General features: G+C 39.8%; 7 protein-coding genes across 7 annotated transcripts; 4 read left to right on the forward strand and 3 right to left on the reverse strand.

Moving 5' to 3' along the window:
- The first annotated feature begins 96 nt into the window (after positions 1–96).
- LOC5516520 (ras-related protein Rab-35) lies at positions 97–5653 on the forward strand. The gene is made up of 6 exons (XM_001636541.3): positions 97–340; positions 1053–1103; positions 1370–1493; positions 2365–2489; positions 3370–3494; positions 4071–5653. Exons 1-6 carry the CDS (start codon positions 112–114, stop codon positions 4194–4196), a joined length of 780 nt encoding a protein of 259 aa, XP_001636591.2. The 5' UTR covers positions 97–111; the 3' UTR covers positions 4197–5653.
- A 911-nt stretch (positions 5654–6564) lies between these two features.
- LOC125561862 lies at positions 6565–8046 on the reverse strand. Its single transcript, XM_048726542.1, has one exon. It carries the CDS (start codon positions 7966–7968, stop codon positions 6670–6672), a length of 1299 nt encoding a protein of 432 aa, XP_048582499.1. The 5' UTR covers positions 7969–8046; the 3' UTR covers positions 6565–6669.
- A 1933-nt stretch (positions 8047–9979) lies between these two features.
- On the reverse strand, positions 9980–12225 carry LOC125561738 (heat shock cognate 71 kDa protein-like). Its single transcript, XM_048725840.1, has one exon. It carries the CDS (start codon positions 12221–12223, stop codon positions 10301–10303), a length of 1923 nt encoding a protein of 640 aa, XP_048581797.1. The 5' UTR covers positions 12224–12225; the 3' UTR covers positions 9980–10300.
- A 220-nt stretch (positions 12226–12445) lies between these two features.
- On the forward strand, positions 12446–15401 carry LOC5498611 (kelch-like protein 3). The gene is made up of 2 exons (XM_032363127.2): positions 12446–14009; positions 14498–15401. Exons 1-2 carry the CDS (start codon positions 12446–12448, stop codon positions 14791–14793), a joined length of 1860 nt encoding a protein of 619 aa, XP_032219018.2. The 3' UTR covers positions 14794–15401.
- Positions 15402–16130: 729 nt separating this feature from the next.
- Positions 16131–18657, reverse strand: LOC5516530 (kelch-like protein 18). The gene is made up of 2 exons (XM_048725841.1): positions 17094–18657; positions 16131–16605 (listed from the first exon to the last, which is right to left on the reverse strand). Exons 1-2 carry the CDS (start codon positions 18655–18657, stop codon positions 16358–16360), a joined length of 1812 nt encoding a protein of 603 aa, XP_048581798.1. The 3' UTR covers positions 16131–16357.
- A 221-nt stretch (positions 18658–18878) lies between these two features.
- LOC5516533 (heat shock cognate 71 kDa protein) lies at positions 18879–21123 on the forward strand. Its single transcript, XM_001636543.3, has one exon. The coding sequence runs from the start codon at positions 18880–18882 to the stop codon at positions 20800–20802; it is 1923 nt and encodes a 640-aa protein (XP_001636593.2). The 5' UTR covers position 18879; the 3' UTR covers positions 20803–21123.
- A 1683-nt stretch (positions 21124–22806) lies between these two features.
- Positions 22807–24327, forward strand: LOC5516541. Its single transcript, XM_001636544.3, has one exon. The coding sequence runs from the start codon at positions 22921–22923 to the stop codon at positions 24220–24222; it is 1302 nt and encodes a 433-aa protein (XP_001636594.3). The 5' UTR covers positions 22807–22920; the 3' UTR covers positions 24223–24327.
- The last annotated feature ends 714 nt before the right edge of the window (positions 24328–25041 follow it).

Raw genomic sequence — 25041 nt, forward strand, 5'->3', positions numbered from 1 at the left:
GCTTGGATTATTTTCTTACATGTGACATGCACATACCAAAATGTCTAGCAATATTTCACGAAAGGAGTTCCTTTTTCCGGAATGAAATAAATTGCAACATTATAATTTTATATGTCTGGACAGAACCAGGCCAGATTTGATGTCGAGAGAGCCTGGACAAAAACCCCACCTCGCTTTTGTCCACGTGACCTCGCCATTCTCACTTCCTGTGCGACTGAGAACTCGATCAAATGGCGAAATATTGAATCCTTCTTTCGATTCTGCAAACTCAAACACCAAATCCTCGCTATGGCTAGAGACTACGACCATCTGTTCAAGCTACTTATCATCGGAGATAGTGGTGAGAGTTCGTATACGCATAGACAGCAACTAGACCGCCCTGGTTTTGGAAATTTTCGATTAAAACTTTCAACCTTTTCTAGTTCGGCTGTCAAACGGTTTCTTGTTGTTAGTCTATCTTGGCAAGTTTATCAAATTCAGTATTTCTTTTTATTTGTTGCAGTATTAGCGCTTTGAGAATACGTGTCTAGGATATGTCCTAAGGCGTATTATCCCGTATGGCCTTGCGAATCTCAACTTTGCTCGTAAACAAACGTAGTGTTCTGTAGCTTGCATAGCTCACAAACAATGCACAAACAAACCAAGAGATCATTCAAGCTAGCCACTCTTTTGTATACTGTGCTTTGTAATCTAGGCCAATTTTCCTTTTTGTAATGTTATTTTTCATTGTTAAAGTAGTTTTTTCGATTTTGTAATGGAAGTCGAAAGTGACGCGTTACATCTATATATTCGTTTGTTTATCTGTAGATTTAGCCTCATCCTTAGTCAAGCTTGCTTGTCCGTGTTTTGTACAATTTCTTCCATATACCTGTGAGCGCTTTTTTAAACAAAAGTTTTAGTCTTTTTACTGTCTCTTTTATACAGCTCAGATTCTGCATTCTTTTATGCTGCCATCATCAACAATAATTTTAATGACAATATAAACCAGCCCTAAATTAAAGTGGTATGTTTATTTTTCTATTCAACCTATATATTGTTTTTATTTCGTACAGGTGTGGGGAAGAGTAGCTTGCTACTAAGATTTGCAGATAACATGTTTTCGGGTAAGAAATGATTAAATTGTTATTTTTCAGGGATCTAAAATAATAAATATGATACAATTTGGGTTGTTTGAAAAAAAGATGAAAGCAAGATTGTTCTTTTTTCTTTGATTACTTTTACAGGATCATATATCACCACTATCGGCGTGGATTTTTAAATCAGGAATTTTTCATTTTTCTTTGATTACTTTTTCAGGATCATATATTACCACTATCGGGGTTGATTTTAAAATCAGGCCTTGTTCATTTTTCTTTGATTACTTTTTCAGGATCATATATTACCACTATCGGGGTGGATTTTAAAATCAGGACTATCAATATCGATGGTGAGAAGGTGAAGTTACAAATCTGGGACACTGCTGGGCAAGAGCGGTTTAGAACTATCACATCAACGTAAGCGACCAAGATATTTCTCCAGGAAATGTCTTACTGTGGAATCTGTTGTATCGCGACACCTAATTTCCAAAACATTGATTTGTGTTTGTCTTTTGGGATTTTCTGTTCCACCAGCCAAATTATTCTAAGCCAATCAGATTCTTGCCATCTCTCGCCTAGTGTAGTTGCCTGGATTTCTGTCGCGACACTGTCTGGTTTTCGTCCAGAGGATAGCCAGGCAAGTGCACAAAGCGAGACAATGATTGGCTAAGAATGGTTTTACTGAACAGAAAACCAAAAGAAATCGTGTTTTGAAAACACGGATTGCAATACTACAGATTCAACAGTAAGTAAAAAAAAAAAACTTTTAAGAGCTAACATACGAAGAGACACTCTGAATAGACACATATGCTGGAATGGTCAGTCGAGTAGCTAGCAGGGTGGGTCCCAAGGTTCCGGAGCAAGGGCTTTAGAAAAGGAGGGGATAGATTACCTACCTTTTTTGTGGAGTTCCTTCTTTAGGGGAAATAGGGGGCGGTATGCAAACAGCCCTTGGTGATGATGATAATGATGATGATGATGATGTTTTATTGGTACCATATAACTTTACATAACATTACATAGGTTGTTTCAACCAATAAATTTCTATACTTCCTTTCCTTATTATATTTCCCTTTTTCCTTTCCTTATATACGTACACAGAAAAATGGTTACTAGTCATTGCAGTGGGGGGAGGCACAAACTCCCCATGCCTATTAAAAATGGTATTCTTCTATAACAGACTAGAATCATAGATTTTAACAAGTCCTTTTTATATAGGTTTATTTATGTGTATTGACTTTATGTAAAGCTAGATTTATCAGACATCTAACTATACTTATCTCTTTAGGTATTATAGAGGCACACATGGTGTTATTGTAGTCTATGATGTAACCAGTGCAGATACATTTGTAAATGTTAAGAGATGGCTACATGAGATTGATCAGAACTGTGATGATGTTATAAGAATATTAGGTAAGCACTTAGAACACTAATGTAACACACATTTCTGATGTGAAGGCCATTAGATTGTTTGTCGTCCATGCAGTCTGCCATTACACTTGGTGTACCATGCCAAGAGATCCCTGTGACTCCAGGGTTATTTTTCAGGGAATGGTAGTTTCTTGGACCTTTCTTGGAGCTGGCTGGGGTACCACAGGATTAGGCAGGAGACTGCGTCATCTGTTGCTCAACGAGTGCAACAAGTGGCAAGGTCTCCATTGCCTTGCTTGGGATGAGACCGTAGTCAGGTTTTTGTAGATCCCCTGAAGAACGCTTGGACATTCATGTACAAGGCATCATAAATGGAATCCAATTAATACAGTGATTTGAATATGTTAATGAGTCACTGGGGTCATTGGAGAGTCTAATTACCACAATACAGCACAAAATTTTTGAAAATACTGCAATACAGCAGAAAAAAAATCAGAAATGTTGCATTTCGCACAGAAGGAAGAAGTTTTGAAGAGTATGCGCGACACCCCAACATTTCCCAGTTTTCCCGCTAGATCATCCAATACCTTGGACTAATCCCAGGCACCACAGGACTAATTAACACTGCAACACTGCAATCACCGTTAAGAAGCAAAATCTCGCATCTCACAGTATTTTGAAAAACCACAATGTTTTTTTTTTGCCCCTTTACCGGAATATCATATAAAAGAGGCCAATACTGCAAACTTGAGCATCCTCCCCCTGTTGTGCTTGAATTAAGCCATAAAAAGCAATAAACCCTGGTTAATTGGAGTTTTATTTGACATTGGTAGATATTTATAAAAATGTGATTTTTTGCCTCTTTTTATTACTCTAGTATAGGGCAAACTCAGAGACTAACAAATTCTTCTTCTGTTTTCAGTGGGTAACAAAGATGATTGTCCATCTAAAAAGGTTGTTGAGACGGCAGATTTACAGAAATTTGGAGAGCAGATGAACATCCGAGTGTTTGAAACAAGTGCTAAAGAAAATATAAATGTTGAAGAGGTGAGCAAAACAAGGCATGAACAATTTCATCTATACAAATGACACAAGTTGCTCACAGCAGTATCATACTGTTGCCATGATTTGTTAATGGGGGAAGGTGATAAGAAATAATGGCTGAAAATCACCAGCTAGTCCATTTCTATAATGAAGTGTTGAAGTCACAATTCATGCTATTTATGTCAATTCATAAATCAAAATGACCTGCTCACGTAAAGATATACAGTATTATATTACAAGGTGTAAATTAAGTGATTATTTAAATAAAGAACCACCTGTTTTTGTACAGGGGGCTGAGCGTACCGTCCTTTGCCATATGGATGGTAATTAACAGTAAAAGATTAATTATAGTGCCTCCACATCAGTAGCGTTTTTAAAAGGTGTGATTTGGCCACATGTTTCTCATGGTGCCAGAGACCACCCTCCCACCAATTTCCTAACTCTTGATATATTTTCATTTTTATTTTTGTTTGTTTGAAACTTGATAGTTTCTGGTTATTTTGATACACTTTGTTAATAGATGTAGAAATAGCACATGCTCCCTTTCTCATATTCTTTTCTTCATTTTCTCATTGATAGATCTTCAGTTCAATAACCAAGCTTGTTTTAGAAAAGAAAAAAGCAGATCAAGTGAAGCAAAGTGCAGAAAAGGGGACTGTTAAAGTCGGGAAAGATAACAAGAGAGGTAGACGGAAGTTTTGTTAGCGCCTTGCAAATATTTTTATTTCATACAAGATTTAGAATATATAGCTGTAAACGACCAGCTAGTGCACTTCTTAGAATGACATCTTTTAGTGTGATTTTAGTTTTCCACTAACGTTGAGGTCCTAAGCACATCGCATGCTATTTATGTCAATTTATCAATTAAAATGACTTGCTCGGCTGTTTAAAAGAAGTTTATCTTGTGTATTAGACATCAAAGTTTATGTTCTTTGCAGACTTCAAAGATCCAGGAACTTAAGAGTTATATTTTATTTAAAATTCCTGATTGCAAGGGTGTTTATTTTAATCCAGCCTTCAATGGCTTTGTTTTTTGTCCAAAGGCTGTGAAAAACATACAAACTGGCAAAATATGACCAGTCTGCAATATCTAGAACTCACTTGTGGTGTACAATAAGTCAACAAATTTTGATGTTTATTTGCTAGCATACTCTGTTCAGCTTTTTCTGTGATGGCATGTGGGCAATGAAGAAATAAACTTCAGCTGTTCACTGCTCGCTTTTGCGAGCAGTGAACCTTCTATTAAGAATTATTTTAAAATTATTTTTTCAACAAATCATAGAATAAAGCTGCTAAAATGATGTAGGCTACCCCTTTTTATTAAAAAACTATGTATCTCTGTGCTTTCACGGACGTAGCCAGGATCTGGGAGAGGGCCTAAAGTGATTTCTCAAGAACATTTGTTTCCAACTGAGATGTAATGACTATGACGAAATAGCTTTATTATTGGACCAGAAAGGGGGGGAACCTGGCTACGCCTGGTTTTTGTTGGCTGGTTTTTGCCCTTTCGTTATGGTTAGAAAAATAATCCCTCTGTTTAGGCTCTATCATATAAGACCGCCAGCACATGGCTCAGGATAATTAAAAATTAGAAAAAAGAGGTGCTGGTTTCTCAATAACCTTTTTATAGACAATGTGAATGAGCTATAGATTACCTGAACTAGCCAGACCTTTTTTTTATTCAGCATGACGTGCAATTTACTTTCCTTTAATTAGCTGTTTGCTAATAGTGCTTACAGAGGCAGATTTACAAGAGGGGCAGGGAGCACCATGGAACTAAATAATTAAAAGAAATGTAGGGGGGGTAATTTTATATAAGATCGGTGCCACCTTTCAGGATGGTGCTGAAAGGCCCTGTGATTTGGAGGACAATGTTGCTTGCCCCTTTAGTGAATGAGTAGATAATTCAGGTAAGGCTATAGGATAGGGTTAATAAGTTTAACTTATCCCAGATGCGTAGCTAGCACTTTAAGTTACAATAGTTTTAGGGGGAGAGGGGAGACCCCTGCCCCCAATTGCTAGCTATGCACCTGAAACCTAATCTGTGTCCTGAATGGACTCCTTCTTTCAGGATTACACTTATAGCCTTGCTTGATTAAGAGTTATTGTTTTTTTTTTCTTTTGTAAAATATGAGAACCTGAAAAAGTTTGCTCGGTCTAAACTTGCGATTTTGTTGTAATTTTGCCGCATCTGTCGTGGCGCAGCGCAATATAGCAAGGTTTCAAACATGTTTGAAACCTGTGTGATATAGCGACAAAAATCGCTGAGGTTACACCACGTAAGCATTGGCGATTTGGAGTTGAAGCTTGCGCGTGAGATAAAGTGTGCACTGGATGGCCTGTTCCAAGGACAAGCGAGAATAGGCAAATATCACTTTGTTGACCAGCTTTTTTATCAGTGGTGAACAGTCCCCGCCCCCTTACTGTCCCCCTCCCCTTAAAAAATCACGAAGAAGGAAATGCTTGATATGAACTAACAGTGAGGCTTCGCAAATATGAACCTGTTGCTAGGGCAATTGTGCGTGAAGAAAAATACGCAAATACGCCAATTTGACAATATAGTTAGCTTCTTACGATTTCCTAACACCAGGAGGAATTGCCAAGTTTTAATAGCGTACAGAATAACACTTGGGATTGTTTTTTATCACAGCCTGCTAGAGAGCAGGGAGCGCGGCGGACTTAGCCTGAGTATCGGGCGATTTTATTTTTCAAAAGTCGGAAAAATAAAAGTACTTGTCTTGTTTCTCGCCGCGCGATAGAAACATAGGAGGGCCTGATACTCAGGTTAGGCGGACTAATTACTATTACCATAGCGTCTGAAAATCAGTCTTAAATTACCTGTGACGCGAAAAGAGTAAGGATAGATCCAGTTTAAAAAGTACTTTAAAAACGTTGATTAAAATAGCCATGGTTTCGCAAATTGCGCTATGCTAATTGCCTCAGAAGGGATAAGTGAGGGGGGGGGGGTCTTGGAATTAAATTCGGTGTATCAGAACAAAGATGATGCAGTCAGTTCGGCTGTCAACGCAGGCTAGGCTAGTATGGTTCTCTTGCCAAATAACGCAAATTGCAATTGAAGATACCAATAACCTTTTGTATTTGTCCAAATTTAAAAACATTCTATTAAAGGAAGTTAAACTGTAACTGTAAATGAACAAAATAGAATTATGGATCACCGTCAATTCCCGCCTAGCTCTTTGCAGCTGTGTTTACAGTCAGGGAAATCAACAGGTACTCTTTTACTTTTCTCTAAAGGGACCTGCATAAAATTTTTCCCGTAACTTTTCGAAAGCTGTTCTTTCCAGTTATTAGGGACCGGAAACGAAAATCCTTCAAAGTCCATTTGTTTCAATGGGAAAATCCCGTCCAATTTTCCGTCTATTACAAACATATCAATCATCATGCCATCATGCCATTTACAACCGTAATTGATGCAGTATTTGTAGCAGCTTTTCTTGTCTCTGAGTCGTGGATTCCAGCTTCTTTGATAGATCCCAACTTTTGGGTGAGTTATAGAGGCCGCGTATTGTTTATTGTCAGGCCGAAGGTAAGGGTCAGAGATGGAATTCTGTAAAAACATATCACTTGGTAACTCTTTCGCAGCAACTTCGAAAAACTTGATATAATCAGCTAATGGAATATCAATATCGTTGTCCGTATCCCAAGGAATGTTTCCCCGATGTCTGGCAGCTCCTAGAAGGGTACCACTCGTAAGCCAGTAAGAGATATTGTGTTTTTTGGCAATAAGGTCAAAGAGTCGCATCATTCGTGTCGTGATTAATTGACCCTGTCGATGACTGTACTGTGACTGATTTCGGATATCCGGACAATCAAATCCATTCTCTGTGCGATCGCATTTTCCGCCTAGTTCAACGTAGCTTGTAGGACACATTTCGCCATAATCAAAACTGAGGCCGCAAAAACTTTTGCCATCAACAAATCCTCTCACAATATGTCCATTTTCAATATCAATTTGTTGAGGGGGGATTTCTGTATACTTGATAGCTTTTATGTGTGTATTTCCAGTATCAGTCCCCTTATTTTCGGTGTTCTCAGTTTCTTTGTCTTCATTATTCGTATCAGCTTGTGTATTTTTCGTATGTGTTGATTTTGGCAAAGACATGTTTGCACTTGCGTTGGTTTCTACTAATGATGAACTAGTTGTGTTGCTTGGTTTAGTTGGTGATATTTTTCTTATTTCTGAATCATGGATTTCTTCTTGTTTGCTGTTCTTGTCTTTCTGTTTGTGGATTTCTGTCGGATCATCCTCTGTGTCTAATATTTCTTTACCTTTCGTGTAATCTCCATCGTCTGATTTCGTTCTTGTTGTTTGTACAGACAATGTGGTCTGTAGTTTCGCAGAATTTTCTCGTTTTCTGAAGGCCAGGCCTCGAAAGGTATTAAATTGAAATATCAAAAGACAAACTATCCCAATTAAAAGTCCAGAGAAAATAGAATTCCGTCTAAAAGCAGTCATATTTTCACTGTGGCGCGTGTGCTAAGCGACTTTCACATTTGACACCTCGCACTGACCAATGACGTATTGCTACTGTGTGAGGGCTTAGACTCTAGAAAACCACAACCCCTTGAATCAATATGTAAAATGAAAACATGAAGTATTCATAACGCGTGCTCCAATTTCTGTCGGGGGCTATGAAAATTGTGGTATGTTCGTAATCAGATATGAGTCTGTTATTCAAATTCCCATACTAATTCTAGGCATTTTTTTCTTTTACAAATGATAATATATATTTTTTACTCCTTGAATTCGTTATGTATAAATTGACCAAAGATTTCAAGATTCAGAATTACTACTCACTACGCCCAACAGAAAGCTGTCTTATTCGCTGAATAAATGATAGAGAAAGCGTCATTTATCGTTTTTTTCCTTCTTTTTTTGCTCCTTGAATGCTTAAATAATATAACCAAAAATTACAAGGCTCATCAGCACTCAAGCCGGTCTGATAAGAGAGCAGATGACTTGACACGTGCCGATAAAATAGTAAATAAAAATTAAAATATGATAAAGTACCCCTGTGGTGCTAACGACCCCAAGCTCACAGTGTGTGATCACTTTACGTAGTAACAAGAGAGCTAAGATATCTTATGCTCTCTTGATAGTAGACATTCATTCTACTATGAAATAAAACCTTAAAAATCTCAATGATATTTGAACTTGATTGTTGTGTTTCAATGTAATCTGGATCTGGATGAAATTTACATATATTTTAGAGATTTTTAAGATTTTATTTCAAACGGCTCAATTTAACTCCTTATGTCTACGATCACACCGGAAGTAAAAGTCCCCTTTTTTGCATTATATAGGGCGTGTGCTGTGCAAAACGCTATTTGTACACACACAAAAGAATATTGAACAAAATAGGATGCAATCTAAAAGTGAAGAGATGTGAATCATTGAGGCGATTGCCCTTTTGGGATTTTAAAAGTAAAATGCTTTACCGGCCAGCGATGACAAACCACACCAAGTTTTTCCGCTTCTCGCGCCATTGACCACGGTGTCTGTCCTCAATCCCTACCCAAACAATACGAATCAAACTTCATGTCAAACCTTGTCAGATTGCCTCTTGTTTTCTGTTACCTATAGAAAAAAAGATGACAACACCCCTAGAATTCGTCACGACAGTGGCAGGCTTCTCTTAGGCGGCTAATAATAAAATTAAGAAGACTGATGATTTCGTTATTTTGACTGCTACCCCTTAAGGAAAAAAGAAAGAAACTAGAAACCACACCCTTTAGTTATTCTTGAGGGGACATTCATTAAGGCCACACCCATCGGCAGTGTTGAAAATGAGGATGTCTAGTACCTGTGTGCTGAATTTGGTGAAATTTCGGGTAAGTATCTACAGCATATATGTTTGTTGGGGAAGTCCTAGGTCGAGTCCAGATTTTGCTTTTGTTGGCTTGGCATCCTTGTTCGACAATTCGTTATGTCCCCACAAGATGTGACCACAACAATTTGGATGTGAACAAACACAATTCATGTTCCGCAATTTCATTCTCCGCTATTTTATTCTTTGCTTGGATTTTCCTTTCCAGATTTCTCGTTCTATCGTAATTTTCTGGGGGGGGGAGTGCGCAGTCATAGGTATCATATGGAAAAGCATTGTATTTTGAAGATTAATCTGAATCATAAAATGACCCTCTTTAGGGGCGTGAAAGGGTAGGGGCGGGCATATCACCGACAATTCCTAACACTTTTGCATGTGTCTAGGTTAGGAGTATCCTTTACTCAGCACATATAGTGATACGACACTCAAGCCTTTAAATACATGTGGGAGGAAGGGACTTATTGGGAAGAAGGACTTGAAGAAGGGCTTTTATTCACAAATTACCCCTTTTTCATTGGCTCTTGAGGGGGTAGAAAGTAAATCAGTTTCAGGCTAAAACAAATTTTATGGTATTCTTAATTAAATATATTTTACAAATCTGGCATTCAAGGATATAAATATAATTTGACACAATTCCTCTTTAATAGATATATCATTGTTTATTATCAAATCAAAAATGAACTACAAGAAATCCTCAATATTTTCGGTATACTACATAGACATACAACTTCTCATGAGAATACACAAATAATTGCCCTGTTCCTAACAAGATCTAAGGTGAACCTTACAGCTGCCAAATACAAATATATTTTATGCACATATATATTCTATTCTTTTAACAAATTTGAACATTTCACAACAATAAAAGGGCTAAACAATCCCTCATAATTTTATCTAAAATTTTAAGACATAAACTGATATCACAATTCGAATGTCCATTAGTACCAGTCTCTCATCATCTTAATCTACCTCTTCAATCGTGGGACCCCCTGCAGACTGTCCATGGCCTGCCGTCTGGCCAGGCATCTGCGTGCCGCCACTGCCGCCATGCACCTTGGCCATGATGGGCGAGCACACTCTCTGCAGTTCTTTCTCCTGTTCTTCAAACTCCTCCTTCTCTGCCAGAGAGTTCTTTTCAAGCCAATTCAGAACTTCTTCCACTTTGTTTTTCACAGTATCCTTGTCACTTTGACTCAGCTTGCCCTCAAGAGATGGTTCAGAGATTGCACTCTTTACGCCAAATGCATAGCTCTCAAGACGGTTCCTTGCAGCAATTTTTTCCCTCTGTGCTTCATCTTCGCTTTTGTATTTTTCGGCGTCATTAATCATTCTGTCAATCTCCTCTTTGCTCAAGCGGCCCTTGTCGTTGGTGATGGTGATCGAGCCTGTCTTCCCTGTGCTCTTATCTTTGGCAGACACATTCAGTATGCCGTTGGCATCAATATCAAATGTCACCTCAATCTGTGGCACTCCTCTTGGGGCTGGTGGGATCCCAGACAAGTCGAATTTCCCTAGCAGGTTGTTGTGCTTGGTAAGTGGTCTTTCCCCTTCAAACACTCTGATGGTCACTGCAGGCTGGTTGTCGGAATACGTTGTGAAGGTCTGTGTGGCTTTGGTTGGGATGCGAGCATTTCTTTCAATAAGTTTTGTCATCACCTCTCCTGCTGTCTCAATGCCAAGTGAGAGTGGAGCCACATCTACCAGAAGCACATCCTTGACTTCGTCACTCTTGTCTCCTGACAGGATGGCTGCCTGAACTGCTGCACCATAAGCCACAGCCTCATCAGGGTTGATGGACTTGTTCAGTGACTTGCCACTAAAGTATTCCTCAAGCATCTTCTGGATCTTAGGTACACGAGTAGATCCACCAACCAGGACCACCTCATGGATGTCACTCTTACTGAACTTAGCATCACTCAGAGCTTTGTTGACGGGATCCAAGCAGGACAAAAATAGGTCAGAACACAAGTCCTCAAACCTTGCTCGGCTGATTTTCGTGTAGAAATCAATTCCCTCGAAAAGAGAGTCCACTTCGATACTTGCTTCAGTGCTGGATGACAGGGTCCTCTTGGCTCGCTCACAGGCAGTTCTCAATCTTCTCATGGCACGGGAGTTCTTGCTCATGTCTTTCTTGTATTTTCTCTTGAATTCTGCAACAAAATGGTTTACCAGCCGGTTGTCAAAGTCCTCTCCACCAAGATGAGTGTCTCCTGCAGTTGATTTCACCTCAAACAGTGAGCCATCGTCAATAGTGAGAATGGACACATCAAAAGTGCCGCCTCCCAGATCAAATATAAGCACATTCTTTTCCCCAGACAGGCTCTTATCCAAGCCATAAGCCAGAGCTGCGGCAGTCGGCTCATTAATTACTCTCAACACGTTCAGTCCGGCAATGGTCCCTGCATCTTTCGTTGCTTGCCTCTGGGAGTCGTTAAAGTATGCAGGGACTGTAATCACTGCGCTGGTGACTTTTTGTCCGAGGTAGGCTTCGGCTGTTTCCTTCATCTTGCCCAGTACCATGGAGCTGATTTCTTCGGCAGCAAAAGTCTTGCGCTCGCCCTTGTACTCCACTTGGATCTTCGGTTTGTTGTTGTCACTGATAATCTTGAATGGCCACAGTTTCATGTCAGACTGCACAGTAGCATCGTCATATCGGCGGCCTATCAGCCTCTTGGCGTCGAAGATTGTGTTCTCTGGATTCAAAGCCACTTGGTTTTTCGCTGCATCGCCGACTAATCGCTCGGTGTCGGTGAAGCCAACGTAACTCGGAGTTGTTCTGTTACCTTGATCGTTGGCGATAATCTCCACTTTGCCGTTTTGGAAAACCCCTACGCAAGAGTAGGTAGTTCCCAAGTCGATTCCAATAGCTGGTGCTTTTCCCATAGTCGCTGAGTAGGCTTTTCTTTCTCTCTTTGTTTTGTTTTGTCACTAATCGTATTTTAGTGTTTTATTCAGATTGTCGATGCCCGAGCGAACGCTCGCTTTTATACCCTTCTTGGCAAGATCTAGAGAGTTCGATCCAGATTTAACCTTTTACCTAAATTGCTGTGTCAGGATGATGCAAATTTCTCGAAAATTCTGCACGCGACGAGAAGGAAACGCAAAATGTCAACATCGAGAACTTTCGGGAAAGCCCGCGAAGTTTCGTCCGCCATTATCCGGCCCAGGCTAGTCAGCTACTACACAGGAAACCCGATTTTGACTTTTCACTTCAAATATACGAACGCAAACATGGCGGACTCCAGTAAAAGTGTTGCAGAAGAAAATGTTCTCCATCCTCTAGAATTCTTACAGACTTTGGATAAAATGAGGGTCTCAGGGGAAGGATGTGATGTTACTCTCAAGGTGACAGACCAGTCGTTTCCTGGACATAAACTAGTTTTGGCAGCAAACTCCACATATTTCCGCGCGATGTTTGGTTTGCGCGAAGGGTTCGTTGAAAGTAGCAAAAATGATGTTGTGCTACATGATTTGGATCCAAAAGGCGTTAATGCTGTCATCAGTTACTTTTACAACTCCAAGATCGAAATCAATGCCGATAACTTCGAAGCCGTGTTTGCCGTTGCGAACATGTGGGACGTGAAGTTTGTGCTGACAGCGTGTGAGAACTATCTTCGGGTTCATCTGTCAGCGAGCAACTGTCTCGGATTTCAAATTCTAGTGCACCAAAGCTCTGCCTTCTCCGAAAATTTTAGGACTCTTCTAGATGACTTTGTCAATAAGAATTTTATGGTGATTTGTCAACACGAGGAAATGCTTATCATACCCGTGGAACATCTGGAGAAGATCCTCAAGGGTGATGAGTTGTGTGTGAAATCTGAAGAGATCGTTTGCCAAGCTGTACTAAGGTGGTTGCGACATGATGTTACAGGTCGTAAACAAAATGCTGCAAGATTGCTCTTAGCCGTTCGCTTAGGTCTTCTCAGTGACAGTTTTATTACATTAGTTTTGTTTCAAAATGATGTCATACAATGTTCAGATGAATGTAAAAACTTGCTAAGACAAGTGCTGCATCATTCGGAATCTTTACCAGCATACTTATGGCAAGCAAGACATCTATCTGCTCTTTATCTATTTGGTGGATACTTAAATAACACAAATCCCCTCCAAAAAGCCATACTTTCCTCTGCATTCGTTGAATATCTTGACTTCCATGGCAAGAAATGGGAAAAGCTCTATGAAAGTTTTGTGGACGAAGCAGCCTGGCTCTACTTCAGAGCTGTTTGTACCAAAAATTTTATATACATCATTGGGGAGAGAGTCATGAGATACTCTATAGCAACAAAAGAATGGCAAGATCTAAATGTTGAAATGCCTCTGCGCAACTATATCATACACTGTGGGTTGGTTGCGCACGGTGAAACAATATATGCAATAGGGGGTCTTTGCAATGCCATCAAATTATCAAGTGATGTTACCCAACAAAGTCTAACATGGGAAGGTTTACCCCAGACAGTTGTAGATCATTATCGCCCAGGAGTATGCTTGCTTGGTGATAATGTGTTTGTCGTTGGTGGGTGTGACAGGGCTCATAGTGATGCTCATACTGTAGTTGAGCAGTTGGACATCTCTGATCCTCATGCTGGATGGGCAGGGGTGGTATCCCTGACCACACCCAGATGGGGATTAGGTGCTGTGGTGCTGAATAAGAAGATCTTTGCTGTTGGAGGTGAGAGGACTTTCTAATTAATAATATATTTTGCTATATGCTTCTGAGGGCTTTTAAACTAGAAGAATTATGGGTTATAAAGACAAATTGTTTTACAACTTTAACTATTTGGGAAAATTGAATGACAAGCAGCAGTAAAAAAAGGTAACTAAAATGTAAGAAACTATAAGCCCAATCAGAGTTTAAGGAATGACTGGGGAAGAATGGGTGGAATCTGACCCATCAGACCAAAATCCACTGGAAGTAGCGATTTCGATACTTTCAAATATGCAAAAATATCTAGAAAGAAACTTGAAGCAAACATTGGCTAAAAGGCATAATGAAATTTGTGACTAAAAGTCTTAAACAATCCGCCAAGAAAAATTTTCAAGAATAAAAAATCTGTAACTTTCTCATTAAATGGTCTGTTCCCTGAACTGCATAGTTATTTGTCAACAGCATGTCATTGATAATGTACATTTGTTTGAGTTGTTTGTTTTTATTGGCAGGGTTCGACACAGATAACCGAGCCCCCATCGGTACAGTAGAGGTTTATTCCCCTAGGAACGATACTTGGACACAAATTAAACCCCTTAACAGGGCACGCCGTCGATTTGGAATAGCCGAAGTTGATGGTACAATTTTTGTTGCTGGTGGCTTTAGTGAGGATAGTGTTGAATATTACAACCCACTGTCAAATCAGTGGGTGGTGCTTGAGGGAGTTAAAGTGGATCGGTATGACATTTCTTGTTTCGCTTTGCCTCTGCCTCAATGCTTATGTGCTACTCTACAAGATCATATGTAAACATAAAGAATTCCTAATAAAGTCTGGGTGATACTGGGTATTATTAGCAAGATGGGGGTGGAGGGGGGCCTGAGCTGAGGGGTTGAAAAATTGCTTATTTTCATTAAAATGCAGAGGTCAAAATTTTAATGCTAGAAAGGATTTTCTTTCAACTCACAATAATATGAATTCTCTTATTGTAAACTTGGGAAAATGTTAAAATGCCAGGTGTATTTTGGGTTAAGATTGGTGATCACATAGCTTTTTTGGAATTTTTGGGATCTGTTGGACACTCATCATGATTATGGCCAAGTATCCCATCCAACTCTAGAGAGTAAAGAAATGTTGAAATGAGAAAATGTAAAAGTCACAACAATTAAATAAGAAAGATGGATGCATGCCTCAGTTTATTTCCCATAGAGAAATTAGATATAGAAGAAAGACTGCTTTTTGTAGTTTAGGCATGGTAGTTGGATGATAGGAGTGTGTGCGTGTGTGTGTGTGAGAAGACAAAGGAAGAGGATCCTTTATGAGTTTTAAATACATGCAATATATGAAATCTGTGCCTTTGATTAAATATCTGTGTTTATGAAATGAAGACTCCATCTTAACAATATGTTAATACAAAATAAATAGAAAAAACTTAACAGATATAGCAACATTTATTATGTAAAAATATATACAAAATTTATTTACAAAAATTCAATAATAATCACCTGGTGTTACAAATCTTGTATGAAACATCTCTAAGCTAAACAATATATACATATATATCTCTTTTTAATATCTATGGCCATATATATATACATATAATGCGTGAGTGCAGGCATTCATATAATAGTGCTCAATACATAGGTGTAGAGCGGGATATATCTTGGTTTGTAGGAAAAAAACATGCGAACTACCATTTCATCTCTACAAGCCTGTTTCGTGGTTGCCCACTCATCAGGAGATTAGAATATATTACTACCACCACTTATATACTATCTATGTATAAAATTAACATAACAATAGGGCGCGAAATTTGAATGGCTGTTATGATAAAATTGAATAGTTCAGCTGTTGCATAACAAGGCTTTGTTCCTGTGGCGGCACGAAGACACTAGCTCGTTACGCTTGTTTAAAGTTGATAGCTTGGGTTGGCGGATAATGATAAGTTTTTCTTTGAGGCAGAGATTACATCTTTTGCTAGAGCTGTTGTAGGTGGAGTGAGATGACAGGATTTTCCATGAAATAAAGTGTTCTATGTCGTTGTCTTTAAGGCTCCATATGTACTTGCTTAGTTCGGTCGAGTTTGTGTGTTTAGCGTGTCGGAATGAGGCGGTTTGGTTTCTATATCTTGTCTTGAATTCGTTCTCGGTTAGTCCTACGTAGGTTTCGGAGGTGTTGTTGTCCTTTCTTGTTACAGTAGCTTGGTAGATAACAGATGATTGGAGGCAGTTTCCGTCAAGGGGACACGCGTTCTTTTGTCTGCAGTTGCATGTTTTGTTATTGGCGGTGGCGAGGGAGGTAGGGGCGTCTTCGGTTGTTATTGATGAGGCGATTATGCGTTTGTTGTGGCCGTCAATTATCTGCTTGGTGTTGCTCATGCAGCTATAACTGATTTTGATTGTGTTCCGGTTGAAGATTTTTCTGAGTTTGTGGTCTTTAGGGAAGTGCTATTAGTGCTACTATCCTCACTAAAGCCACCAGCAACAAAAATTGTACCATCAACTTCGGCTATTCCAAATCGACGGCGTGCCCTGTTAAGGGGTTTAATTTGTGTCCAAGTATCGTTCCGAGGGGAATAAACCTCTACTGTACCGATGGGGGCTCGGTTATCTGTGTCGAACCCTGCCAATAAAAAAGAACAACTCAAACAAATGTACATTATCAATGACATGCTGTTGACAAATAACTATGCAGTTCAGGGAACAGACCATTTAATGAGAAAGTTACAGATTTTTTATTCTTGAAAATTTTTCTTGGCGGATTGTTTAAGACTTTTAGTCACAAAATTCATTATGCCTTTTAGCCAATGTTTGCTTCAAGTTTCTTTCTAGATATTTTTGCATATTTGAAAGTATCAAAATCGCTACTTCCAGTGGATTTTGGTCTGATGGGTCAGATTCCACCCATTCTTCCCCAGTCATTCCTTAAACTCTGATTGGGCTTATAGTTTCTTACATTTTAGTTACCTTTTTTTACTGCTGCTTGTCATTCAATTTTCTCAAATAGTTAAAGTTGTAAAACAATTTGTCTTTATAACCCATAATTCTTCTAGTTTGAAAGCCCTCCGAAGCATATAGCAAAATATATTATTAATTAGAAAGTCCTCTCACCTCCAACAGCAAAGATCTTCTTATTCAGCACCACAGCACCTAATCCCCATCTGGGTGTGGTCAGGGATACCACCCCTGCCCATCCAGCATGAGGATCAGAGATGTCCAACTGCTCAACTACAGTATGAGCATCACTATGAGCCCTGTCACACCCACCAACGACAAACACATTATCACCAAGCAAGCATACTCCTGGGCGATAATGATCTACAACTGTCTGGGGTAAACCTTCCCATGTTAGACTTTGTTGGGTAACATCACTTGATAATTTGATGGCATTGCAAAGACCCCCTATTGCATATATTGTTTCACCGTGCGCAACCAACCCACAGTGTATGATATAGTTGCGCAGAGGCATTTCAACATTTAGATCTTGCCATTCTTTTGTTGCTATAGAGTATCTCATGACTCTCTCCCCAATGATGTATATAAAATTTTTGGTACAAACAGCTCTGAAGTAGAGCCAGGCTGCTTCGTCCACAAAACTTTCATAGAGCTTTTCCCATTTCTTGCCATGGAAGTCAAGATATTCAACGAATGCAGAGGAAAGTATGGCTTTTTGGAGGGGATTTGTGTTATTTAAGTATCCACCAAATAGATAAAGAGCAGATAGATGTCTTGCTTGCCATAAGTATGCTGGTAAAGATTCCGAATGATGCAGCACTTGTCTTAGCAAGTTTTTACATTCATCTGAACATTGTATGACATCATTTTGAAACAAAACTAATGTAATAAAACTGTCACTGAGAAGACCTAAGCGAACGGCTAAGAGCAATCTTGCAGCATTTTGTTTACGACCTGTAACATCATGTCGCAACCACCTTAGTACAGCTTGGCAAACGATCTCTTCAGATTTCACACACAACTCATCACCCTTGAGGATCTTCTCCAGATGTTCCACGGGTATGATAAGCATTTCCTCGTGTTGACAAATCACCATAAAATTCTTATTGACAAAGTCATCTAGAAGAGTCCTAAAATTTTCGGAGAAGGCAGAGCTTTGGTGCACTAGAATTTGAAATCCGAGACAGTTGCTCGCTGACAGATGAACCCGAAGATAGTTCTCACACGCTGTCAGCACAAACTTCACGTCCCACATGTTCGCAACGGCAAACACGGCTTCGAAGTTATCGGCATTGATTTCGATCTTGGAGTTGTAAAAGTAACTGATGACAGCATTAACGCCTTTTGGATCCAAATCATGTAGCACAACATCATTTTTGCTACTTTCAACGAACCCTTCGCGCAAACCAAACATCGCGCGGAAATATGTGGAGTTTGCTGCCAAAACTAGTTTATGTCCAGGAAACGACTGGTCTGTCACCTTGAGAGTAACATCACATCCTTCCCCTGAGACCCTCATTTTATCCAAAGTCTGTAAGAATTCTAGAGGATGGAGAACATTTTCTTCTGCAACACTTTTACTGGAGTCCGCCATGTTTGCGTTCGTATATTTGAAGTGAAAAGTCAAAATCGGGTTTCCTGTGTAGTAGCTGACTAGCCTGGGCCGGATAATGGCGGACGAAACTTCGCGGGCTTTCCCGAAAGTTCTCGATGTTGACATTTTGCGTTTCCTTCTCGTCGCGTGCAGAATTTTCGAGAAATTTGCATCATCCTGACACAGCAATTTAGGTAAAAGGTTAAATCTGGATCGAACTCTCTAGATCTTGCCAAGAAGGGTATAAAAGCGAGCGTTCGCTCGGGCATCGACAATCTGAATAAAACACTAAAATACGATTAGTGACAAAACAAAACAAAGAGAGAAAGAAAAGCCTACTCAGCGACTATGGGAAAAGCACCAGCTATTGGAATCGACTTGGGAACTACCTACTCTTGCGTAGGGGTTTTCCAAAACGGCAAAGTGGAGATTATCGCCAACGATCAAGGTAACAGAACAACTCCGAGTTACGTTGGCTTCACCGACACCGAGCGATTAGTCGGCGATGCAGCGAAAAACCAAGTGGCTTTGAATCCAGAGAACACAATCTTCGACGCCAAGAGGCTGATAGGCCGCCGATATGACGATGCTACTGTGCAGTCTGACATGAAACTGTGGCCATTCAAGATTATCAGTGACAACAACAAACCGAAGATCCAAGTGGAGTACAAGGGCGAGCGCAAGACTTTTGCTGCCGAAGAAATCAGCTCCATGGTACTGGGCAAGATGAAGGAAACAGCCGAAGCCTACCTCGGACAAAAAGTCACCAGCGCAGTGATTACAGTCCCTGCATACTTTAACGACTCCCAGAGGCAAGCAACGAAAGATGCAGGGACCATTGCCGGACTGAACGTGTTGAGAGTAATTAATGAGCCGACTGCCGCAGCTCTGGCTTATGGCTTGGATAAGAGCCTGTCTGGGGAAAAGAATGTGCTTATATTTGATCTGGGAGGCGGCACTTTTGATGTGTCCATTCTCACTATTGACGATGGCTCACTGTTTGAGGTGAAATCAACTGCAGGAGACACTCATCTTGGTGGAGAGGACTTTGACAACCGGCTGGTAAACCATTTTGTTGCAGAATTCAAGAGAAAATACAAGAAAGACATGAGCAAGAACTCCCGTGCCATGAGAAGATTGAGAACTGCCTGTGAGCGAGCCAAGAGGACCCTGTCATCCAGCACTGAAGCAAGTATCGAAGTGGACTCTCTTTTTGAGGGAATTGATTTCTACACGAAAATCAGCCGAGCAAGGTTTGAGGACTTGTGTTCTGACCTATTTTTGTCCTGCTTGGATCCTGTCAACAAAGCTCTGAGTGATGCTAAGTTCAGTAAGAGTGACATCCATGAGGTTGTCCTGGTTGGTGGATCTACTCGTGTACCTAAGATTCAGAAGATGCTTGAGGAATACTTTAGTGGCAAGTCACTGAACAAGTCCATCAACCCTGACGAGGCTGTGGCTTATGGTGCAGCAGTTCAGGCAGCCATCCTGTCAGGAGACAAAAGTGACGAAGTCAAGGATGTGCTTCTGGTAGATGTGGCTCCACTCTCACTTGGCATTGAGACAGCAGGAGAGGTGATGACAAAACTTATTGAAAGAAATGCTCGCATCCCAACCAAAGCCACACAGACCTTCACAACGTATTCCGACAACCAGCCTGCAGTGACCATCAGAGTGTTTGAAGGGGAAAGACCACTTACCAAGCACAACAACCTGCTAGGGAAATTCGACTTGTCTGGGATCCCACCAGCCCCAAGAGGAGTGCCACAGATTGAGGTGACATTTGATATTGATGCCAACGGCATACTGAATGTGTCTGCCAAAGACAAGAGCACAGGGAAGACAGGCTCGATCACCATCACCAACGACAAGGGCCGCTTGAGCAAAGAGGAGATTGACAGAATGATTAATGACGCCGAAAAATACAAAAGCGAAGATGAAGCACAGAGGGAAAGAATTGCTGCAAGGAACCGTCTTGAGAGCTATGCATTTGGCGTAAAGAGTGCAATCTCTGAACCATCTCTTGAGGGCAAGCTGAGCCAAAGTGACAAGGATACTGTGAAAAACAAAGTGGAAGAAGTTCTGAATTGGCTTGAAAAAAACTCTCTGGCAGAGAAGGAGGAGTTTGAAGAACAGGAGAAAGAACTGCAGAGAGTGTGCTCGCCCATCATGGCCAAGGTGCATGGCGGCAGTGGCGGCACGCAGATGCCTGGCCAGACGGCAGGCCATGGACAGTCTGCAGGGGGTCCCACGATTGAAGAGGTAGATTAAGGTGATGAGAGACTGGTACTGATTTACATTTGAATTGTGATATCAGTTTATATCTTAACCTTTTAGATAAGATTATGAGGGATTGTTTAGCCCTTTTATTGTTGTGAAATGTTCAAGTTTGTTAAAAGAATAGAATATTTATGTACATAAAATATATTTGTATTTGGCAGCTGTAAGGTTCACCTTAGATCTTGTTAGGAACAGGGCAATTATTTGTGTATTCTCATGAGAAGTTGTATGTCTATGTAGTATACCGAAAATATTGAGGATTTCTTGTAGTTCATTTTTGATTTGATAATAAACAATGATATATCTATTAAAGAGGAATTGTGTCAAATTATATTTATATCCTTGAATGCCAGATTTGTAAAATATATTTAATTAAGAATACCATAAAATTTGTTTTAGCCTGAAACTGATTTACTTTCTACCCCCTCAAGAGCCAATGAAAAATGGGTAATTTGTGAATAAAAGCCCTTCTTCAAATCCTTCTTCCCAATAAGTCCCTTCCTCCCACATGTATGTAAAGGCTTGAGTGTCGTATCACTATATGTGCTGAGTAAAGGATACTCCTAACCTAGACACATGCAAAAGTGTTAGGAATTGTCGGTGATTTGCCCGCCCCTACCCTTTCACGCCCCTAAAGAGGGTCATTTTATGATTCAGATTAATCTTCAAAATACAATGCTTTTCCATATGATACCTATGACTGCGCACCCCCCCCCCCCCCCCCCAGAAAATTACGATAGAACGAGAAATCTGGAAAGGAAAATCCAAGCAAAGAATAAAATAGCGGAGAATGAAATTGCGGAACATGAATTGTGTTTGTTCACATCCAAATTGTTGTGGTCACATCTTGTGGGGACATAACGAATTGTCGATCCCCCGGGGATAAAGTGTTAGACTAATTGGCGTAATAGAAATTAGTTAGGAATGCTTCTTTCTCAATACACAAAATAGACGCCTCATGCCTCTTAAATCGCGTGATCAATGGCGCAAGAAGCGGAAAATCTTGTTGTGGTTTGTCATCGCTGGCCGGTAAAGCAATTTACTTTTAAAATCCCAAAAGGGCAATCGCCTCAATGATTCACATCTCTTCACTTTTAGATTGCATCCTATTTTGTTCAATATTTTTGTGTGTGTGTACAAATAGCGTTTTGCACAGCACACGCCCTATATAATGCAAATAAGGGGACCTTTACTTCCGGTGTGATCGTAGACATAAGGAGTTAAATTGAGCCGTTTGAAATAAAATCTTAAAAATCTCTATAATATATGTAAACTTCATCCAGATCACTTGAAACACAACAATCAAGTTCAAATATCATTGAGATTTTTGAGGTTTTATTTCATAGTAGAATGAATGTCTACTATCAAGAGAGCATAAGATATCTTAGCTCTCTTGTTACTACGTAAAGTGATCACACACTGTGAGCTTGGGGTCGTTAGCACCGCAGGGGTACTTTATCATATTTTAATTTTTATTTACTATTTTATCGGCACGTGTCAAGTCATCTGCTCTCTTATCAGACCGGTTTGAGTGCTGATGAGCCTTGTAATTCTTGGTTATATTATTTAAGCATTCAAGGAGCAAAAAAAGAAGAAGAAAAAACGATAAATGACGCTTTCTCTATCATTTATTCAGCGAATAAGACAGCTTTCTGTTGGGCGTAGTGAGTAGTAATTCTGAATCTTGAAATCTTTGGTAAATTTATACATAACGAATCCAAGGAGTAAAAAATATATAATATCATTTGTAAAAGAAAAAAATGGCTAGAATTAGTATGGGAATTTGAATAACAGACTCATATCTGATTACGAACATACCACAATTTTCATAACCCTCGACAGAAATTGGAGCACGCGTTATGAATACTTCATGTTTTCATTTTACATATTGATTCAAGGGGTTGTGGTTTTCTAGAGTCTAAGCCCTGTATGAAATTCTTTTCAATTTTGTATTGAATGAGTAGAAGAAAATAAGGTGGCATAAGAATTTTCAGTCAGTCGACTTTAACCCTACTCTCCCTCACACAGTAGCAATACGTCATTGGTCAGTGCGAGGTGTCAAATGTCGCTAAAGTGAAAGTCGCTTAGCACACGCGCCACAGTGAAAATATGACTGCTTTTAGACGGAATTGTATTTTCTCAGGACTTTTAATTGGGATAGTTTGTCTTTTGATATTTCAATTTAATACCTTTCGAGGCCTGGCCTTCAGAAAACGAGAAAATTCTGCGAAACTACAGACCACATTGTCTGTACAAACAACAAGAATGAAATCAGACGATGGAGATTACACGAAAGGTAAAGAAATATCTACAAAGACAGAGGATGATCCGACAGAAATCCACGAACAGAAAGACAAGAACAGCAAACAAGAAGAAATCCATGATTCAGAAATAAGAAAAATATCACCAACTAAACCAAGCAACACAACTAGTTCATCATTAGTAGAAACCAACGCAAGTGCAAACATGTCTTTGCCAAAATCAACACATACGAAAAATACACAAGCTGATACGAATAATGAAGACAAAGAAACTAAGAACGCCGAAAATAAGGGGACTGATACTGGAAATACACACATAAAAGCTATCAAGTATACAGAAATCCCCCCTCAACAAATTGATATTGAAAATGGACATATTGTGAGAGGATTTGTTGATGGCAAAAGTTTTTGCAGCCTCAGTTTTGATTATGGCGAAATGTGTCCTACAAGCTACGTTGAACTAGGCGGAAAATGCGATCGCACAGAGAATGGATTTGATTGTCCGGATATCCGAAATCAGTCACAGTACAGTCATCGACAGGGTCAATTAATCACGACACGAATGATGCGACTCTTTGACCTTATTGCCAAAAAACACAATATCTCTTACTGGCTTACGAGTGGTACCCTTCTAGGAGCTGCCAGACATCGGGGAAACATTCCTTGGGATACGGACAACGATATTGATATTCCATTAGCTGATTATATCAAGTTTTTCGAAGTTGCTGCGAAAGAGTTACCAAGTGATATGTTTTTACAGAATTCCATCTCTGACCCTTACCTTCGGCCTGACAATAAACAATACGCGGCCTCTATAACTCACCCAAAAGTTGGGATCTATCAAAGAAGCTGGAATCCACGACTCAGAGACAAGAAAAGCTGCTACAAATACTGCATCAATTACGGTTGTAAATGGCATGATGGCATGATGATTGATATGTTTGTAATAGACGGAAAATTGGACGGGATTTTCCCATTGAAACAAATGGACTTTGAAGGATTTTCGTTTCCGGTCCCTAATAACTGGAAAGAACAGCTTTCGAAAAGTTACGGGAAAAATTTTATGCAGGTCCCTTTAGAGAAAAGTAAAAGAGTACCTGTTGATTTCCCTGACTGTAAACACAGCTGCAAAGAGCTAGGCGGGAATTGACGGTGATCCATAATTCTATTTTGTTCATTTACAGTTACAGTTTAACTTCCTTTAATAGAATTTTTTTAAATTTGGACAAATACAAAAGGTTATTGGTATCTTCAATTGCAATTTGCGTTATTTGGCAAGAGAACCATACTAGCCTAGCCTGCGTTGACAGCCGAACTGACTGCATCATCTTTGTTCTGATACACCGAATTTAATTCCAAGACCCCCCCCCCCCCCCCTCACTTATCCCTTCTGAGGCAATTAGCATAGCGCAATTTGCGAAACCATGGCTATTTTAATCAACGTTTTTAAAGTACTTTTTAAACTGGATCTATCCTTACTCTTTTCGCGTCACAGGTAATTTAAGACTGATTTTCAGACGCTATGGTAATAGTAATTAGTCCGCCTAACCTGAGTATCAGGCCCTCCTATGTTTCTATCGCGCGGCGAGAAACAAGACAAGTACTTTTATTTTTCCGACTTTTGAAAAATAAAATCGCCCGATACTCAGGCTAAGTCCGCCGCGCTCCCTGCTCTCTAGCAGGCTGTGATAAAAAACAATCCCAAGTGTTATTCTGTACGCTATTAAAACTTGGCAATTCCTCTTGGTGTTAGGAAATCGTAAGAAGCTAACTATATTGTCAAATTGGCGTATTTGCATGTTTTTCTTCATCACGCAAAATTGCCATAGCAACAGGTTCATATTTGCGAAGCCTCACTGTTAGTTCATATCAAGCATTTCCTTCTTCATTATTTTTTAAGGGGAGGGGGACAGTAAGGGGGCGGGGACTGTTCACCACTGATAAAAAAGCTGGTCAACAAAGTGATATT

The sequence above is a fragment of the Nematostella vectensis genome, chromosome 4, assembly GCF_932526225.1.
Source record: "Nematostella vectensis chromosome 4, jaNemVect1.1, whole genome shotgun sequence".
Lineage (NCBI taxonomy): Eukaryota > Metazoa > Cnidaria > Anthozoa > Actiniaria > Edwardsiidae > Nematostella > Nematostella vectensis.

Bases quoted from the DNA above. Each gene is read 5' to 3' on its own strand.
- LOC5516520 (XM_001636541.3), top strand. From the start codon at position 112: ATGTCTGGACAGAACCAGGCCAGATTTGATGTCGAGAGAGCCTGGACA. The intron at 1,494-2,364 runs GTAAGCGACCAA...TTATCTCTTTAG, and splicing joins TTTAGAACTATCACATCAAC to GTATTATAGAGGCACACATG. The intron at 3,495-4,070 runs GTGAGCAAAACA...TCTCATTGATAG, and splicing joins AAAATATAAATGTTGAAGAG to ATCTTCAGTTCAATAACCAA.
- LOC125561862 (XM_048726542.1), bottom strand. From the start codon at position 7,968: ATGACTGCTTTTAGACGGAATTCTATTTTCTCTGGACTTTTAATTGGG.
- LOC125561738 (XM_048725840.1), bottom strand. From the start codon at position 12,223: ATGGGAAAAGCACCAGCTATTGGAATCGACTTGGGAACTACCTACTCT.
- LOC5498611 (XM_032363127.2), top strand. From the start codon at position 12,446: ATGTCAACATCGAGAACTTTCGGGAAAGCCCGCGAAGTTTCGTCCGCC. The intron at 14,010-14,497 runs GTGAGAGGACTT...TTTTATTGGCAG, and splicing joins GAAGATCTTTGCTGTTGGAG to GGTTCGACACAGATAACCGA.
- LOC5516530 (XM_048725841.1), bottom strand. From the start codon at position 18,657: ATGTCAACATCGAGAACTTTCGGGAAAGCCCGCGAAGTTTCGTCCGCC. The intron at 16,606-17,093 runs GTGAGAGGACTT...TTTTATTGGCAG, and splicing joins GAAGATCTTTGCTGTTGGAG to GGTTCGACACAGATAACCGA.
- LOC5516533 (XM_001636543.3), top strand. From the start codon at position 18,880: ATGGGAAAAGCACCAGCTATTGGAATCGACTTGGGAACTACCTACTCT.
- LOC5516541 (XM_001636544.3), top strand. From the start codon at position 22,921: ATGACTGCTTTTAGACGGAATTGTATTTTCTCAGGACTTTTAATTGGG.